This window comes from Fringilla coelebs (genome assembly GCF_963513975.1).
Source record: "Fringilla coelebs genome assembly, chromosome: 2".
NCBI classification, from domain to species: Eukaryota; Metazoa; Chordata; class Aves; order Passeriformes; family Fringillidae; genus Fringilla; species Fringilla coelebs.
The window spans coordinates 30,960,823-30,981,604 of record NC_140029.1 but is presented as its reverse complement, the minus strand read 5'-3'; the positions used below and the strand labels follow the sequence as shown (position 1 = coordinate 30,981,604).

The following is a 20,782-nucleotide window of genomic DNA, read 5'->3' as shown; positions in this document are numbered from 1 at the left end:
CCTTCACAGCAGTTTTGCTCCACAGCTTAGCAGGCAGGAAGATGTAACTGAGGAATGTGATGTGCTTTCCACAATCTGGCTTGGCTTTTGCCTTCACATAACTCTGTTTTAGAAGAGACTATCCCGAGTTGGAAGGAACCCATGAGGACCATCAAAGTTTTGCTGCTGACAGTGTCCCATCCCCTGATACACTGGTGCTAGCCAAGTCCAGTTGCCTTGTTTTGGAACATTGCCTCCCTCACAGCACCCTGAAGGTATTTTATTTCACTGGGCTTAAGATAATAAAGCATTTGTTATTCTTCAGTGTAACCATATGTTTTTTTAGAGCTTAGTTTACCGGCTGGTCAGGTCATGCTTAGGACTACAAAATAATCCAATAAGCTACAAAAAGAAAAGCCCACTTCAGGATCATACCCCATCTTTGTCACAACCCACTCCTGAGGAAGCTGAAGGTTCACCTCCTCCATCCCAGCCCTTGCTGAGGGCTCAACTCCTCCAATCTTTTCCTTATTTTGAGGTCCTCCAACTCTCCTTCAAATCCACCCCTCGTACTCCCACCCAGTGCCACAGTCTGCCCTGGGTGTGCAGCAAATCCCACTGTGCCACCTCTGCAGCCTATCCATTTCCCTGCACAGGGGCTAAAACAATTGCCATGCAACTCATGAACCCCAACATCTAACCACTGCTTCTGGGATGCCATCTGCTTCCTAAAGCCTCATCAGAACAATTGTCAGCCCTTGGGCAGCAGCACATCAGTGGCTTGTTTTGTTCAGACCGTGTTTACCTCAGCTCTAGCTCTTAGTGATAAAGCTTCACCCATGAACTCACACTGGCATAAATTCAACCTGGTTTATTCCAAATATCACATAAATTAAACACATTTCCCATGAATATTGCAAATACACATGAAATGAACACTGCAATTTTTAAAAAAAGTTTTGGCTTTGTTTATGCAACAAGAAGTGCCAAATGTGGTTAGAACATGAACTTCTCCTGTATTTACTAGATACAAAAAGGTGCAGATTAATAATTTATATTTATACATATGTACACACTCCATTTCATTTCTAGCTTTAAAACAGTAAAAAATGGTTTCAAGTTTATCTACATTAAACATACTCATTTACATCTGGTCAGAAGCCCCAGATAAGAGTTGATACAATCATTTCACAACTGCAAAATTAAGGCGCTACCAAAATACCAGTTCCACTAGTGTAAAATGTAACAGGAATAGAGTGTACAGCTTTCTATTTATCAATTTAAAAGTGGACTGGAGAAGAAGGAAAAAGGAGCAGTAAGAAACATGACAAGTTCTACAGGTTAGAAGTACAAAGAGATCTCGATGACTATCAAATGAACATATTAAAATACAGTAGATAAAAGGCCTCAGTGGCAAACAATTAGTATGCTTCTGAAAGACAAAAAAGGTTAAAATATATATATCATTTTGTAGCTTGAAATTTTACAGGTGAACAACAGGTGTAGAGGTAGAGGGATTTTTTTTTTTCTTTTTGGCCTCTTTACGATGTATAAAGAAGGGCCACATTCACCACAGTGAAAAGACTCATCATATATCCCAGCATCCTTGCTTGGACAGCAAGCAAGAAAAGTGTAATGAGCTAGAAAGGCAACAAATCCTGTCTATCTCTTCCAGGAGCTCAGCTCCAATGCTTCCATATGTACCTTGGCAACAAGTTACACCTAAGCACAGACTGGCTGTAACGTGGACATTTCTTCTAGAGAGCAACGAGACAGCTTTTCCCATGAGGTACTACTGGATGCTGCAGATATTTTATGGCAGAGGTGATTTGGTAAAAATGAAACTGGTACTTCCCCTTAAAAAGCAAGTACCACAGGGCAGTGGTGATTTTATCTATTTATTAAAGCTTTGCTATTTGATCAGCATTCAATGTTTTGGAAGAAATGTCAGCTTTGGGCTGCTAATATTATTATTTGCATCCATACACAGACAATTCCTTTGTTGTTATCATTTATCCAAAACATCAGTCACTGAAATATTCACAAACTGCTTTAAACCTTGACTAAAAAAAAATCCCTCTACAGTTCAGCTTTCTTTTCAATAACAATCACTCTATTAACTATGCAGGCCTTCATGAACACAGTAATGTCACTTCCCATGTAGAATGTCTTTATACATTACAGAACAGCAGTAAACAACCTCTCATTTCATAGGGTTTTCTGTCAGAAGTACCTCAAAAGTAGATATCTTGAAAAAATCACTTTTGCAGAGAAGAATATTAACATTAACATTTACTGAGGCAAAGCCAAGAAGACACTAACTAGCACCTTGATATTATTTTTTTTTTTCTTAAATGCACTCCTATCTGTAAAATTAAGCACATATAAGATCAGGGACCAGCAATATACAAATACCATCAGCATCCTCTTCCAGCTAAACTAGTAATACTCAAAACTAGGCCAGACACACAAACAAGCAAGATGAATGAGTCTTGAAGAAGTACACAGCATGAAAAGGAATGGGAAGAACAGGAAGCTAAACAGAAAGGATTGCAAGATCAAATACAGTCCATCTTCTGGTCCGAGAATTAGTTTGTGAAATCACCCTTCAGTAGCTCAGCTGACAGTCGGCTGAAGACCTACTGACTTCTGACATTTCCTCCCCACAAATACAACAATTCCTTATACTTCACTGAATTCCTCTTCATCATCTTCAAATCCTGGAGGAAATGCATTCAACTTGAATTTTGAGTATTTTGGTGGTGGTAGCAGAACTTGCAGAAGGCTACTGTAGAGGTTATGACATCATTGGTTGTACATTATGCACTTCACAATTCAGAGAATACACTTACAAACCACTTAAATAGAAAAGGCGTGTTCAAGGTAGAGGCAGTTACAGTACATTCAGGGTATGTTACAGAAACCATTTGTGGTAGCCATTTGCTGAAAGGAAAAAAAAAACGGAATTTTTGTTTCCCAGACCACAGAGGTTATAACTACAATACCCAAAGAGAGCAGGTAATATCACTGCATTTTAATGCAGTTTTCTTCCAGAATTCATGTACAAAGTGAAAAACAAAAAGTTTAAATATCTCTTCATTGACAAATAAGGAGAAAATAACTAAAAAAGAAACCAGGCACTTTGACCATTTAGGTAAGCAGCCATGTCTTCTTACCAGACTTCTGCACATGAACAAGTCTTTACATTGGTCTTGCTATGCTTGCAGCACATGGAGATTCAAGTCAACTTTTTTTCCCTGTTGGTAGGATCAGTTCTAGTTATATGAAACTATGCCAATTGAATTGGTAACACTGAGTTATTTCATTGGCAGTTGAGCATATGTTGATCATTTGACTGACAAGCGATCAATTTAACAGCTATCAAAGTTAGATATTAACAAAACAATACATAAAAAAATAATCAAAGAGACAAATGAAGTTTAACACCTGACTGAAGCTTGCATTGAGACGTGCCTTTATAGGTTCGGTTTGTGACTCCTTTCATGGTGTTACTGTGGACTGATTTCCATCACATACAGCAACTGGTACTAAACTACAATACTTTCGGTTTGAAACACGTTCAGTAGAGACCACCCCAAAGTAACAGGAGGTCAGCAGGACACTGCATGAAGGAGAGAGATGGAAACCTCCCCACTTTTCATCCTCGCCGGTTCCACTAGCAGAGCAGGTGTTCAGAGTAAACTGCAGCATGCCTCCCTCACACTTGGGGTGAAATCATTATTTCACAGCAGTGTTTATTATACTTTAGTGAGCGGCTTGGTTTGAATTTAGCAGTAAGACTGGCTAGGATTACTTTGGGTTTTCTCTTCAAAGAAACCAAAGTACATATTTCCAAACATTTTGTATATACTTATTCTGCTACAACATTGTAAATCACAAAGGAGGGATTACCTAAGGCTACCAAATAGTGTGCTTATTCAGTAGCTATTATTCTTTCAGATAAACATCCTCAGATGCCTTGACTACAAACGGCTTAAACTGTTTTTTCCCTCAAACTGTTATTTGCTGAAGAAAGAGAAAGAGAGAGAGAGAGTGAGTGAGAGAGAGAGAGTGGGAGAGTGGGAGATGTGGGTGTATGACAGACTGCCTTCCAATTCACTAACAGAGAGTACTGTTGGTTATAGTCCTCGTGCATACTTCTTTCTGGGGAGCATAACTCCTCTTCTCTTCACTACCTTCAAGAAAGTCTAGGAAACACCTCTTCAATCCACTGTCCAGTTTCCTCTTCCTACTAAGTGAAAATTCAGATCACATGCAGGCCAATGGCACTACTCTAGTACTTAACTCTCTTGGCTAGAAACATCAATTCTATAGAAGTACTTTGAAGCAATTATCCACATCCATCAGCTACATTCTAAATGTAGCACAGCTCTGCAGAGGCTCCGTTTTCACCAGGACAACAGGAGAGTGTGCAAGGTTTGGTGAATACCCAGAAAACAAACCGATGCAATCGATGGATGCAGGATGCGGTCAGAAAGGGCTGTTCCTTCTTGAAGGAATCTTAAAAAAATATAAAAAACAACCCCTCCCCTTCTGCCCTCCCCCCAGAACAACCTGTCATGAGATGTTGTTGGTGCCCACTCACAACAAAAGTCCATGTTATCTGGGTCTTTTGCGAGTCACAAATATCAATACGCGCCTGATGGCGATTAGACGATCCTTCAGGGAGGTCATAGCCAGTATAGCCAGCTGAGCTCTGTTTTCCAGAGGCAACACTGCCAAGAGCCACCAGTACCAGGCAGGACCACTGGGGTTACTCTGCAAAAGGATGGAAAAACATGCAGTTATGCATTCGCCAGCCCAGCCCCACAAAGAACATCACCCTCCTTCTCACCTTCTATTTGCTAAGAAGGTCACCACAAAACAAGCAACAACTGAACACTTAATTGCAGGTGTTCTCTTTATCCGTATACACCATTAAGATTTATCTCTTCAGCTACCAAATTACACAGGTACATTGTTTACCATGCTTCATGCCAACAGACTAAAATTAGGTAAATAAGAGTCTAGAATGTATAAACCACAGCAACAATCTGTCAGAAAACAGTCTAGTGTTAAAGTTCTGTGTAGAATAAGGCTGCATAAGTAGGCAGGTTTTATTACCTGTGGCTCTGGTTCTTTTCCTGGCATAGATCCAAAATGATTGAGAATTTGCACTTTCATATTGTCTTTAAGTGAAGTGAACCAGGCAACAGCTTGATCATAGACTGAATCATGAAGGCGGACAAGTTCTTCATATTCTGGTCCTTCAACCTTATTGTTAAAAGAAGGGAGATGGAACAAAACAGGCTTGATATCGTGGAGTCCATATGCTTCCCCAGAAGCAAACGAAGCAAAATAATGCAGTGACTACAGCTGTTCAAATGTCCTTGTGTAAACCAACTGTCTCTAAGTCTCAGATTTCAAACCTGTGATGCTGGAGTCTTTTTACCCTCTCCTAGGTGTTCTGAAGTGATACTTCTTGGAGCAGTAACTGTCTCACTAGTATCCATTCCTAAATGCTGGCATAATAGAAGACTATGCTCTCTAATCCTGGGACATATTTATAATCTCAAACCCACAACCTTGAGTCCCTGTCACAGAATGACCTCTGGACAGTAGTACATCATCTGGCAAAACAAAACAAATACTACTGCAACCGAGCACAGAGATGGGGGGGGCTACAGCACTTAAGAGACCAGCACTATTGTATAGAAGTGGTAAGGCCATGGTAGGACAGCCAAGGAGAAGGAGGAGGGTAGACACCCAAGCAGGCAGGAAACAGGGAAAGTGATGCTTTCCCAATACCAGAAACAGCCATGAAGAAACACCCTCATTGAAGCAGAGTGTTTTAGTTGCAAAGGCCTATTAACTATTAGGGGAAAAAAAAAAAAACCATAAGCAAAAACCACTACAAATTGGTGATTTGTGGGGGTTTTGGGGGTTTTGATTCTGGATTTTTGTTTGGGGTTTTTTTTTCCCTTTAACATGTGCACATCACATAAGTGATTTCACCTATGCTACTCACTCAGGTACACATCTGATCCACCTACTCTAGATGCCCTTCACAATCAAAGAGAAGCAGTTCTAGAGAACAATTAATCTCATCTTAAGGTAAGTATCTAAGAGCACATAAAACAGGTATCTTTGGACTGAGATTTTTGACCATCAGACGTATGGATGTAGGGCACTAAACAGACACCAGTCTCCACTCTAAGACAAGGTAAATCTCACTCTAATTACGAAGAAGTGGATCTCTGGCACCATCTATAAACAATGCCTGTATACCTGAGTTCCACTACTCTTCACTAAGGATTTAAACAGAGCACAACCCTCACTCTGAGCAGATTGCCTATTCCAGCCTTTCACAGGCAGAGGCATCTCCATGAGCTCAACCTTTCATGTCCTGTATCAACTGCATCACACTACACAGGTTAGAAAAGCACTGCTAAGGCTTTACTGACTTTCACTTCAACTGTGAGAGTACTCTAGAGCTGTATGACAGAACTGACTTCATCAACCAGCAGGAGATTACTGCTGAGCTCCATGTTAACAGCTACCAAGGTTTATAGACACAGTCTAAAGATGATCCAGAAAGCATGGCCAAAAATTCAACTTTTGGCCAACACATATCACAAACACCTGCCTTGATGCAGCTTTGCTAAGAGGACTTGTTTTTTAAAGCTACTTCTCTCTCTGCATTTCTCTGTTCTCAGTCAGCTCTAATGGATGCTTTTACAGGGCACAGTTAACTACGTGTTCCTAAGAACTCATTTTAAGAGCAGACTCCCACATTTATCTGAGGACCTGTTCTGTAAATGAGAACTTGGAGGACATATGAAGTGTGCCAACTGTCTGCTCACTGCAAGAGAACAGTCAGTTCTCTACCAACGGGAGCATGTGCTTTTAGAAGGCTTTAAATTCTGTACCAGTTTTAAAATGTTACTCTGACCTCACCTACACACCATTAACTCAGCATCCTAGAAGTTACTTTGAGATCCATGAAAGGAGTGTAACACTTTAAGCAGAGATAATTATAAGGGAAGAAAGGAAGAAAGGGAAAGAAGATACAAAGTTTGTTCCATGGTTTTTAAAACAGAGCTTTAGTGTACTTGTAATGATATTGGCTTAAAAATAATGCACAGCTAGCTTGAAATGCAACAAGGAAAGGCTATTTAAGTGAATCCAGCAATACATGGGTATGAATAACTTTGCACCATAGATCACCTTTTTATCTTCAAGATACTCGATGTTTGCTGTGTTATATCCATCTCGCTGGCCATGGCTTAAGACCCTAAAACGACGGACACCAACTGTATCAACAACTGAGCGTCCATCAGGAAAAAACTTTACGTCCCTGATCTCTAATATACAGCCATGATCTGCAAATCTGAAATGACAGAAGGGCATAAAAGCGGAAGTCATCAACAAGTGTTTATAGACATCAGGACAAATACTGGGCCTAATTCACCATTTCTTAGTTGAAAGAGGATTCTGCTTTGGTGACAATACATTTCTGCTTATTCACATAAGCCACACAACCCCCACCCCTTCTGCCTTCCCTCAGAGGACCTGGGCAGCAGCATTTTCAGGGCAGGTTTATGGGGTGGGAGGGCTGGAAAGGGACAGGAAACTAAATGAAGCATGTTTCATGCTGGGAGTTGCCAGCTGCTGGTGGCGAATTCATCTGGTTTGCAAAGAAAACAAGATGGGTAAAGATACTGTAAGGAAAGTACAGAAAGTGAGGAACAAATGCATGGCTATGAGAGCTATCCCCCTACTCCAAGGTGTAAGCAGAAGACTGCAGGCTTTAGAAGAAAAAAGCTTTCTATATAACAAGTCTTTTCTTGCATTTGTTTCCTTTAAAAAAAAAAGTCAAATCAAACTCAAAATACCCTCTTCAAAAACCACATTTATATCCACTATATTTAAAGTAGTAGTGTGTTTTAATCACACCCTGGAAACAGGCATGAAATTAACTTTTCCTTTATCGAGCTTACCTAACTCTACCTTTGTGGTGCAGTGATTTCACTAGAGAGGCTGATTGCACAGTGACTCTTCACCACAATACATTTGGAGGTCTACAAATCAGCCTACTGTTAAACAGGAGAATGAGACTAGATATAGTGCTATCTCAAGATACCAAACCCTACAGGGTCTGATAAATTCTTTATCATGGAAATGCTTGTTTTACTAGGGCTTGGTAATTTCTTACAATAGAGTGATGAAGAAATGACTCCTGTTTCTGCTCGACCAGAAATCATGCGTTTGGGACGGGTGGGGAACAACTGTTCTCTCCCAGCCAGTGTACAGGAAAAAATCAGTAAGAACAGGAGGAGCAGAGCCACACACAGCTAAGTCCTGGTGCTCTACCAATAGGACTGATTAAAAAAAGCAAGTCTGTTAGTTTGTTACAGCAATATTACACTATACACTATTTAAACAGCTACATAACTGTTGTTTTTAATTAATGATTTTAGTGATATTCATACTTGATTTAGAAATTAATATAGAAGTGATGATTTTGTCTTTTTTGTTCTTAGAGGAGTTACTTTTGGGTAGACAGGGACCTGAATCAGAGAGACAAGAAACCACCTGGAGACAGGCTAAAATGTGCTGACAACATTAAGAGCTTATATTCTTTTATCAATTATAAGTTAAAATGGAGAAGTAAAACAGAGGAAGGTAATGAACCAAACATGCTCTGTCACTGTGTTTTTAAAGGGAGGTATGTATCCATGTCTCAGCAGATGAAGCAAAACAAGTTTCCCCGCTTCTTGTATTCCCAAGTTGATTTCGCAATTTTGAATAAACAGAAGAACTTCTTTACTTGTGTAAGAAGCTGGAACAGTCTGCCAGGTGTCTGCAGATTAAGGTTTCCTGCACTTCAGTGGTTAAGTCATCATGCTCAAAAAGTTTCATTATTTCAGTAACTCAAAACAGACAGGACATAGAAATCTAACCATACTGTTCATTTTAAAATACCCTGCATGATGTTATTTAATAAACCAATTATTGTGTTTTGGGGACTGTAATGCCATGGTCCTCTGTATATTATACCTGATTCCAAATAAGTTTGGCTCTTCCACAAGCCTGCAGGGATGTAAGGAGAGTTAGCACTGAAGTCCTAGGATAATTCTGTCCTCACCCTCATAAGTATTCTCAAGGGACTGTGGAACATCACCTGCTGCTGGAGTCTAAACTCCACTGAGTGCAGTACTGACAGCATGCCAAATGGCATTGCAGCACAGCCACAGCTGACTGGAAGCTGCAGCATCTCCTGTACTCTTACAGCTACCTTACTGTCCAGTCTGGGAGAAAAATAAAATTTCCCTCCCCCCAAGAAGCATGGAGTGGACAAAGAAAGGCTGCCAAGCCTCAGTAATGACTGCCCCCTTCTCAGCTCTAGTGATGGTCACATACAAAAATGCTGCTCCTGAGGATGCCTGTCTTAAAAATTCCCATGTTCATCATCCATTCTACAGCCTGCCAATGTAACTTCTGAAGTCAGCAACTATTGCATCTCATAAGGCAAACCTCTCAAGATCACCTCATGCTTCTTCCATGAGCATGGTCTCAAAACCCCACTATTTGTGAAACATTTAAACTTGAAGGCTTTAGTAGAATCAGAGGATAGTTTTGTGTTGTAAGGGACCTTTAATCTAGTCAGTCTCTGCATAGGGAGCTGGAAACACATCAGTGTCAGAATTCACAAAAATGAATGAAAGATATGATCATATAGAAAGACAATGTAACCCACTCACTGCAGATAGTTTAGACATTGCAACACAGTAGTAAAGACAAACACTCAAATTCAACATCCAGCAGCAAAACAGACTTCTCAGCCAATTGTATACTTTGTCTCATTAAAATGATACCACTCTTTCAGGAAAGCTATGGGAGGCCTGAATGTTTTGTCTTATTTTTGTTTTGTTTCTTTTTAAACTGAGTAGACAGAGGGGGAACCTTACCCAGACAGTCAGTTTTCACTGGAACAAACAGGTCAGCAAACTTTCCAAACACACAGCCAATTAAATGCTATTTTTGGAGCCTCTAGTAGCAGGATGAGTTGCATTCTTGCTATTATCCAACAGGGGAGTAATAAAATTACATCTTTGTGTAAAAAGGAATGTTTAAAGTTCAGAACTAAGAAGTAAGCAACTTTAGCGTTGGTTCACACAGGACTGGAAGGAATCACAGTGGTTTGGGGAGACAAGTATACTGTGCTGCAGTATTCCATTAGCTCACAGCAGCCTCTGCAACAACAGGACATTCTCAGCTCATCTCCTTACCCTTTTAATTCATCAGCTAAGCACATGCCAAACTGCTTGGTACCAGTTTCCATGCATCTTCTTATCATTAGGCGATAGCGAGGTTCAAAGACATGGAGTGGACAAGGGATGGTAGGAAAGGCCATGGTACATACGAAGATGGGGACATCTTTATTCAAACTGTAAGAAAATTGTTAAAAAAAAAAAAATCACCTTTTTTTCTGGGTGCTGCTATATTCAGCATATATCCTTAACAGACAAATGGCTTCCTTAGACTCAATCCTTGTGAATGCTTATCTCTTCGAGGTTTGCCATTTTCACAAGACAAACAATATTTCAGGACTCTTTTCCTTAATACATTAAGTAACCAATCTCACTAACCTACTTCCATAAAGGAAAAAAGTCAAGAAATAGCAAATTTCCCAAAACATGCACAGCGATACATCTTATACACATGGCAAGATTTTGGCGACAACTTTTCACGTAATAAAGTACTTAAGACCCAGCCACGTTCCAAGCAAGATGGCAGAGAATCCCCAAACTTAGTAAACCCCTTTGATTTCAAAGCCATTAATCCACTTCATTTTTTTCAGGATTAACTGCATGTTTTGTTTCACTTTTTAGCTGAGTTATAGCACAACATTTGGAAGTCACTGACAAAACTGGATCCTTGAACTTTTCCTGACCTGAAATATAACCCATTGCTAATTTGAATTCTACTCCCAGAAACACCCCCACCGTAACTTCTAAAGCTATTACACTGTTTCATAGGATAAAGCAATTATCTTTATTTTAAGAATATTGTTTTGCCTCTCCACCATCCAAGCACATTGTTACTTGTTTATCTGCAACACACACGTCAAAAATACAAAACATCTGGCAGGTTCATTTACAAATTCATTCCTTTGGTGCATTTTCATAAGCAAATTAATCTTCTTCAATAATTTAGACTGAAAAATACATTTTTGTAACAGCTGTCAGTAGTATAAAGAGAGCCTACTTTGACAATTCCTTCATTTCTTCATCATAAACTTTCTTCCTTTCAGATAATTCCTCTGGCAAGTAACGGACTATCAGCTCTTCCGTAAGGACGGTCTTCTTGTAAGTTCTGCTTGCCAGAAACTACAAGAAACAGTCAACTCTTAAGTCTGGTAACAAGAAAACAAGTAACATCTCTTCCTTCCAGCCCATTCTTGCGTGAGGCCCAAGTGCACATTAGTTAGGACTTACAGATTCCTCACCCTTTTAAGCCTCCAGGAACCAAAGCTTCCACCTCAGCCTATGTGGTTCACCCCACTGTCCTTTTAACCCCATCCTCTTTTTTGGCAGAAGTTGTACCACCCGGAAGAAAAGGTACTCCATCCTCACTTTTGCAAAGATACATGTATCTTTTTCATCTACAGCTGTCAGCTTACTGGCAAGAAGCACTGTGTATGGGATACCTTAGGTCTGCTGCTGACAAGTGTTAACCAAGGGGCAACTATTCCTCAAACTCCACAGTTTCCACTCAAACTGGAGATTTGGTATGAACATGGCTATGGAGGTGTTCCCCAGGCATGAGCCTGATCTGATACTGGAAGCCTCCATTTCTTTAAGAACCAGCTAAACCACCTGTATTCCAACGAATGCCAAATATATCCTTGAGTAAATTAGCACAGCTTGATGTTGTCAGTACTGTCTTGTTCTGCTTTCACAGAATCATGGGTTGGAAGGGTCCTTTAAATGTCATCTAGTCCAACCCTTTCAGTGAGCCGGGACATCTCCAAATGCATCAGATTGCTCAGAGCCCCCCATCCAACATGACCTTTAATGTTTCCAGTGATGGAGAGTCTGCCAACTCCCTGGGCAACCTCTTCCAGTGTTCCATCACCCTCATGGCAAAAAATTCCTTCCTTACATCTAATCTCTTTAAATCAACTCTCTTTCACTTTACAAGCATTCCCCCCCTACTAAAATGTCTGTCCCTATCTTTTTATAAAGCCCCTCAAAGTACTGTAAGGCCAAGAGCAGGTCTTCCCAGAGCCTTCTCCTCACCAGGCTGAACAACCATAACTCTCAGCCTTTCTTCATAGCAGAGGTGCTCCAGCCCCAGACCACATTCATGGCCCTTCTCTGGACTTGCTGCATCCCTGTGCTGGGGACCCCAGAGCTGGATGCAATATTCCAGGTGGGTCTCACCAGAGAGGAGTAGAGGGACAGAATGCCATTCCCTGCCCCCCTGCTGGCCACACTGCTTTGGATGTAGCTCACAAGAAGAGCACAAAAAATCCCCACATAGATGTTTTCAGAAGAACACAAGTTTGTGCAGTTTTGTTAATTGAGGCAAGGACATACTTACTTCTGACAGCTTCTCCTTGCAGAGTGGGCAGAGTGGATTATGGTCAAGGCAACGCTCAAGGCATTTGAGGCAAAAGGTGTGTCCACAGGGTGTGGTAACAGGTTCGTAGAACAACCTTAAGTGAAAACATGGAATAGAAAAGCTAAGCTGGCAACAAAAACAACTCCCAATGTGTGGAGAGGAAAGAGTCCTAGCTCTTTCTTTCTTTTCTGCTTTTGTATAAAGCACAGGTGACAGGCATTACCCAAGGATACAAGTGGTAAACAATGAAGAACTGCATACATAATGGAGAAAAGCACATCTGTAAAGATTCACCAGATGTAAGGTTCAGTAAAAAGGAACAGAATAATGATTTAGACATTCTCTGGCAGGTTTCTTTTCTTACACCATGGTAACTTTTTTTCAGAACCTAGAGAAGCTTTGTTATGTTAATGCCAGGTCAACGCAGTCATACCTCATGCAGAGGGAACACTCAAAGTCTGACGCATCCACCAGAGTTGTCGGTATTTCACTTGAAGTGTCAGTGGTGTTTTCAGGTAAAACATCTCCATCTAAGTAGTCAAGAAGATTATTATAGTAAAGATGTAAGCATTACTCCATTTTCCAATGTTCTTTGTGCCATTAACTTTTCCATAAAAAACCTGATTTGTGTCTTTTCTTTTCTCAAGTTTTGTTTCTAACAAACATACCTCCCATCTAAGTTTTAGATTTTTTGGCAGGAGATCTTTTGGAGAGCAGAGGATGATGTCTGTGGCCAGAGAATACACTTTAGAGCTGAATACCCTTTATTTGCTTCCCCAAAAATGATTGTTTTGTGGGTTTTCCTAGGCTAGTTTTTAAAATATTCTGCAATTGCTTTCCCACCACCACCCCCACATCAGCCAGGCCAGATGTTTTCAAGAACATTAAGTCCAGAATTTAATTTGTTTACACACAGTCAAAATATTTCATCACTGTTTATTATAGATTTCTCAGCAGGGGTAATTTTTCTTACAAATATAAAAAGGCTTACATTTTTCTAGACTAGGCTGTTCTAGAAATCCCAAATTTCAAACAGCTTAAAAGTTAAAAGGACTACTGGAGCTGCATAGCTAACACAACTTTTACTAGGTCAACAATCTGCAAACAGAGAGTCACAACCCTCTACTTAAAATTCTACCCAGATTGATTTTTCGGGGTGGTTTATATCTCTGGGTTAAACTCACTTTAAGGGTATGCAATTCAAACTTCACAGCAGCATTATTTAGGCTCAAAAGCTATCAGCTCCAGCTTCTGTTGACATTTACACAAGCAAATTCTGCAACTTCTTTTACAATTTGCATCTCTGTGATGAGTTGCAACAGAGCTGTGACTGCTGGCTCCACATGTTTTTTATTAACCAAATTCCTGACCATTTAAAAGCTCTGCTTTTTATGTTAAGTTAAAATACTAGGGTGCTTTGTTAAAGAGTAACTTATGCTCAGCATCTGGTTTATCTCCAGCACAGGCAGGATAGGTGGTGTGTGGCCTACAAAGAAAAACAGTGCTATCTTTAACCTACATCTCACATGTTAGCATTTAGTAATTGCAAGAACCTGGCTGAGTTAATTCTGCAAATAGTAACATGGCACTGGGACCTAGAACACACCAGAAATTAGTGCTTACGGGTAAAACACGATCTCTGGCCCTCCCTGTGAAGATACAGGTGGGTCAGATTTCACAATCTATTTACTGAGTCTGCAGTTCACAGGCAAGTACAGGGTTTTTCCTCCACAGCAACGTGATCAGAAACTGGCCATATAAATATATATAACTTTTGTAGAGGTCAAAGACAGCTGTATTTGAAGACATTGTAACATTTTCAGGCACAAGTCAAACTCCTGGAGGTGTGGGTTGTTTTTTTTTTTCTTTAAGGGAAAAAATTCACACCAGCACAGCAACATTTTCAAAGTCTATGTTAACCAATTATTACACTACTCAGTAAAGTATTGCCTTCAGCATTTTTAGCCCTGAGTATTAAAGTCACTCTGGAGGTCTTTGTTAGAAGCTTGAGAAGCATACAAATTGTAAGCACAGCTATCAAGCAACAGAAAACTGGGGGGTGGGGGTTTATTACCATTGAAAAGGCTTCTTTGTTTGCTTGGAAAATTTCATGTAAAGTTGCATGTGACCGTTTCTAATGCCAGTTAAAGATTAGTTTCCAGGCTTACTTCATCTTTCAATCATATAGAAAGACAATGAAATTCAGCTATAGCTGAGACCTAGAAAATGGAAACGGCACTACCAACTCGAAGACTAAAGTGCAAGTGGATTACATACACATTACATTGGAAATGGCCCATCTGAGAACAAAAAATACAGTTTTCAGTCAGTGACCTTAAACTGCTCTGGAATAAGGTAAATGGGTTGTTAGAGCAGAAACAGACACACCAGAGAACAAAATATTATCCCAATTCCTGTAGAGAATGTTTTACTGACCCCTATAAAAAGGGAGGAGTAAAAAAGTTTACAGTTTTTCAGTATGTACAAGAGAAATCGCTTTTCTAAGCCACAACACAAACCTTTTTTAAGAATCTTATTGGGGACATCCAAACTCTGCAAATCCCTCATATCACTGGACAGCTTTCTTTTTATGCCAACCCCAGGTAAACTGGAGAGAATAGCTCCCAAAGACTTCTTGTTGTCATCAAAGTAGAGATCCAGAACATGATGGGTAACAGAAGAATCAGTGCTTCTGAATACATCAGATTCTTGAGACGGGGTTTTTGTTAACCTGAACATAGCATCCTAAAAAAATAAGAACAGTTATATACAGCATGAGACAATTTTGGTTTGCTTTTATCAATTAGTTTTATCAGCAATAGATCAATGTTCCCACAAGGAGCCTAGCAATGGAGAAAGGCCTGTATCAAAGGTCACTTCCCAATTGCATGAAGTAGGGGGCATGTCTCTCCCTACAGCTCCTGTCTCTAGAAATTATGTTCCTGTCATACTAAAATCTTCAGTAGAAAAAATTACAAAGCCAACTGACCCCCACATGAAGGTATCACATTGTTTTCTGAAGAAAAAGGATCACTCCCTTATTTTTCTGAGGAAGTACATCCCAATAAGAGATCCAACAGCAATGGAGAGAACAGGCTTATCATGAAAATAAGTGCCTACTCAGGTGCAGACAGATCATTAATGGCACACAGATCAGAAAGATCCACATACTATTTTTGATATTTTTATGTTGAATACTTTTTGCTTTACCTTTGAGGACCCAGCAACAGAGTTATCTTCCACAGCTGACTGCGTGTTTATGCTACTCAGAAATGCAGGTTTCAATCTTGTATGGGATGTTCGACTAGAGAAAGGTGCTGTTAGACTATCATGCACATTTTCAAAGGCTGGGAAAAACATCTCACACATTATCTAGTCAATTAGAGAGAAAAAAAAAAGGTAATAATTACAACATAGATATTTATGTTTATGGGGACAAAGATGCACAAACTTCACAGTTTCTAGATGCCAAAAAGCTTGCAACATCCAAGACATCCTGCATTCCCCAATGCTCATGGGAAACTTGGATGGCAGTGTCCACCACAACCACAGTCACAGTCACATTCCAAGGTGCTCTTTTGGTGCCCATCTCCCTTATCAAGGGATTCTGCTCCCCAGCAGCAAGAAGGGCAGCAGTTTGTTGCCCCCTTCTCCTGATCCTACCCATCTCCATTTTGACCCTGCCTCCAGAACTCTTCAGACCATGCCTTCCCATTAAAACCAGTTAACAAAGATGTGTTTAAACATTCCTTGTGTTCTTCATCCATCTCCTTCATCCTCAAGCAGATTTAACCACTAGCTTAAAGCCTGTTGCTCTTCTCACCAGTCCACACCAAGCATCTTGCCAAATCCTCATCTCATTTTTATAAAAAGCTGCCTGTGTGGATGGTCACAGAGAACCTGATGATGGGCTGTTAGCACTTAATGTGTCTAACTTCCCATAAGGAACAAAATGCTACAAAGACTGCAGGATTTTTCCAGCACAGGGCAGCACACAGCTTCCTCTCCTCAATACTCTGCCACTTCCTACATAAAAGTCATTTTTTGATGGGTACTAAAATTAGCAGCCTCAAGCCTACGCAGTGGAATTCACAAATATATAATCCCTCTGGCTGAGACATCAACCAAAATCAAGAGGTGCCTCACAGAGCATAATGCTAAAAAGGCTTATTGGAGAATCTCCTGAATCAAACTATCCTTTGGGTGTTTGCTATCACCTGAAATACCATGAATTTTACTTGATTATGGGATTAAAAGCAGCACAATGGCCAAATAGCTAGTAAATACATTTTATACCTTTTGGGCTTCTTTCTTCATTGAGCTCCATTCAGGATTTAAGGCAACACAATAAAGAAATTCCTTCAATGCTTCCTCAGTCCTTTCCAATCCAGAAAGAGCTTTTGCTTTCACATAATGGCCCTGTTCACACAAAGGAAACGTACAAATCTAGAGATCATTTCTGAAGTGGCAGCAATACACCTGAAAACAAACCTGAAAGTCCAAGTTATTCTGCAGGTGAAGAACAAGATGCTTTTCAGGTAACAACCTCTTTGACATGTGTGATTGAAAGAAATTCAGTCCCTTCTGGTAAAAAAAGATTCCCCAGGAACCCTCTGCTGCATCATCCCTTGCCAAAGGCATTGCCCATTTCCTGAGAGAAGAACTGGGAATAAGGAGGGGTGTTTTCCCCCCCAGGGGTAAAGTCTACTACACACCCCACTGTGCTTGGATACACCAGAAAACAGTTTCACAAACTAGGACAAACTTAAAAAGTAAGACATCTGCACAGAAAAGGCAGTGGCACAGAGCAGCCTGGAAGTGGCAACTGAGAGACTTCATGACAGTCACTTCTCCTGGATGTCTTACTAGGACAGAGATAAAGTTTTATCTGTCTAATTTGGCCCAAAACCACCATGAATTTAGGTCAACATACCAATGCTTAATGTGAAGCATTTTAGCCTATCCTACCTCTCCCATGTGTTCTGGAGTAACACATCCATGGCCAACAGCTATGGTAACTAGCTTGGGAATAAATCCTACTTTACTTTACTTGTTGCTAGTAGCAAGAATGGAATGCTTTGCCTCTGAACTTACCTGTAAATATCAAACTACAGTTCTAATCTGACTACAGAAATTACTTCCTTTACAACGAAAAGAAACTAAGTGTGCTCTTAAAACATTTCCCTCTTGCTTATTAGACAGATGCATGCTCTCCAAGTCCACCCCTGACCCATGTGAACATCTCTAGGCTGTACTGAAAATACAGCTTTATGCATCTAAGAGACTGGCTAGATAAGCAGATCCACTTTTGTTGCTTCATAATAATGTTGAAAGATTCAGTATCACATAATCTTCCTCAGCAGGTAACTCCCTCATTCCTTCAATACTGATGTCCAAGCCTGAGACCTGTTAAGATCTTTACCATTCCACTGGAAATGGAAGAAGGAAGCTTATGCCAAAAGCAAGCAGCAAGCACTGCATAGGCCAGATTAATTAACACAATTATCATTTGCTGACCTCTACAAGAAGTCTCAGTACACATCGATTATCTCCAGGTGAGATACATTTTTCTTTTCCTCAATGCAGTAAGAAGAGATACTGTGAGGCCTGACCCCTACCTTCTTACCTGGATGCTTGCACAGCCTCCATATAACCTTTCACGTGCCTGCCGTCACTGCCAGCATTACTGCACTGCACTGGGGAGCCTGTTTGGACTTGTCCTTCGAGACCCTAAGAGCAATGTCCATATCTGACCTGCAAGGTTGGCTGTCCACAGACAAAGTACCTAAAGATCCAACACCAGAAGTTAGGCCCAGGGACTAGAGGCCCCTATACTTCAAGAGACTACCACTGCCACCTTCCCTTTCCTATTTTCATATACCCCCGACAAGCATCAGACTGAAAGGGAGATCCAAGCAGGACCATGAATAGCAGCCAGAAGGGCAGTTCTGTCTGCCTCTAAATAAAAACACAACTGGAAAATTCTCCCTGCCCTACAGGGTCCTGGTTTTCATAGCAACTGAAAGGAAACCAACTTATCTATAGCTCCAATGACTACTGCATACCAAGGAGTTTCACCAGGAGTTTCAGCAAGCCACTACATCTGCTATCAATAAGCCAAAAGATACTGGTAGGTCAACACTTGCATCCTAGGAGCTACTCCCAGAATTAAGTTTAATTTTATGTTGGGTTTGTTTTGTTTAACTACAAAGCACATGATTGAACTATCTCTGCTACTGATTGAGATGCTGCAATACACAAAACAAAGCAGATGCCCAGAACTCCCAGAGATCATGGATTCTGGGTCAGCACAGCTTATGTTGATGTCCTCACAAACATGAAAGCACAAGTGAAGTACGTCTGAGACACTGCTGGTTACACCATGATGACAAATTTCATTTTCAATTAACATTCTTCAGAAATGTGATTAATGAAACCTTTATCCGCCTACGACTGACATGCATCACAGTTCCATGGATTCAGGCAAACAGACAGCACTTCAAGAAAATATCTGAACGTGCATTATAAATTGTTCTCCCTCTGCACAGAAACCCAGCCAGCATCACCCAAGATGGGATTCCTGACTTGATGAGAAATCATCCAAGATAGAGAAGCAAACTGGATGCAGGGGAAGATCATGAGTTGCCTTGCAACATGAAAGGTTTTAATGGGTGACAGCACAGATACCCTTCAGAGAAAATTACCCAACTTGCCAGAGACTTGGTGTTTCAGACAGCACTCTCTGCCTGCCCTGCATCCTGACTCCCTAGTCACCCCTCACCCATAGTGCTCCTGGAATGGAGCACCAGATGCATACCCCTGCTTGCTCAGGCAGGAGGCATTTATGCAACACCTCCTTAGTCTCCACAGGAAGACAATGTCTGCCTAAAATACCTCCCCAATTCCCCACGCTATGCTCTCCCCAGTAAGCAGCCAGAGGCTTTATCTGCTCAAACCTGTGCTGCAATTTTGCTGCTGACAAGAGAGAGACTGACTGCAGGTGTAATCCTAGGTGGAGTGAACTGCTGGACACTCAGTCCAGCCTCAGGCAACCAGTAATAGTGAGGGGCAGCATGTCCTTCTACCATTTCTCTCTCCTAACATCATTTCTGATACTTGCTTCAAACTGCCCACTGCTCCTTGTAGCACATGCTTTGGTTATGAAAAAAATCCCAACCCCTCTATGAAACACCATGACACAGGTAGACTGCACAGATGTGAAATCTTAGGATTAAAGAGGGAAAGAAAATAATCCTGAAATACAGTCTGGGGGGCTTTCCAAGAAAACACACGGGCCAGCATGCTGTGAAAGTTACCCATTTCCTGGGGACACATCATCCCAGAGGGACCTGCAGGGCCACCCCGGGCTGCTGGAGCCTTACACACTGATTCTGCTGCCAAGCTGCAGCACAAACTATAACAGATAATAGGCACCATGAACACACCAGCTGCCCACCACCAAAATCCCACCAGCCGGAGAGATTCTGAGGACCTTCCAGACTTATTCTTTGAAGAACTTAAGACATTTTTGGCCCTGTTAATGAATGCCACGATGCTTTTTCAACACCACCCCCAGCACAGAGAGAACCCTGAGAAGAAGCAGTTTTTATTCTGGTCTTTACAAAAGGTAAGCATCGTACCGCGGGCCAGTGGGGTTTGTTCCGGCACAGGATGTCCGCGTCGTGAAGAGCTTGCTGGTAGTTCTTCATCAGCGTACAGAGCTCTGCCCGCTGTGCTATTAATGAACACTTGCAAGGAGCTGGAAAACAAAAACAGTTGCAAGGAACTTCATTAAAAGAAGTACCAGGACATGTTAAATACTATAACCTCATATCCAGCCACTGTAACAAAAAAAACCACTATTTCCCACCCACTGCATTTATACTCTCCTGTAATGGAAAAAATGCAATTCCTTCCTTCTTTCCTGCTTAAAATATATTTTTCTCACTCTGAAGCAATGCACTCTGAAGCACTCTGCTTTACCTAGCAGGACCTATTTCATATCCACAAACAGGGATGCCACTGCTTTTTTCCCCATCTTGCTTACAGGGAACTTCAGAAAGCAAAAAGAAAAAAGTTGAAGTGTTTCCACTCTCTGTATGGAGAAAGAAATCACCAGTGCTGGACTTCAACTAAAACGTTACCAGAAGTCATTAAATAACAAAAATGTATG

The 20,782-nt window shown here is 40.8% G+C and overlaps 1 protein-coding gene across 1 annotated transcript in view; it reads right to left on the bottom strand.

The window, feature by feature from the left end:
• Positions 1-851: 851 nt before the first annotated feature.
• The window catches only part of LONRF2 (LON peptidase N-terminal domain and ring finger 2), a gene marked incomplete at its 5' end in the record, with an annotated part of 33,923 nt that continues 13,992 nt past the window's right edge, over positions 852-20,782 (bottom strand). Inside the window, 11 exons of the mRNA XM_084227226.1 lie at positions 852-4,758; positions 5,104-5,253; positions 7,207-7,369; positions 10,272-10,430; positions 11,251-11,372; positions 12,589-12,703; positions 13,043-13,139; positions 15,129-15,354; positions 15,820-15,981; positions 16,906-17,028; positions 20,250-20,368. Coding sequence (XP_084083352.1) covers positions 4,600-4,758; positions 5,104-5,253; positions 7,207-7,369; positions 10,272-10,430; positions 11,251-11,372; positions 12,589-12,703; positions 13,043-13,139; positions 15,129-15,354; positions 15,820-15,981; positions 16,906-17,028; positions 20,250-20,368 — 1,595 coding nt within the window. The 3' untranslated portion in view covers positions 852-4,599. The remainder of the gene's footprint in view (positions 4,759-5,103; positions 5,254-7,206; positions 7,370-10,271; positions 10,431-11,250; positions 11,373-12,588; positions 12,704-13,042; positions 13,140-15,128; positions 15,355-15,819; positions 15,982-16,905; positions 17,029-20,249; positions 20,369-20,782) is intronic.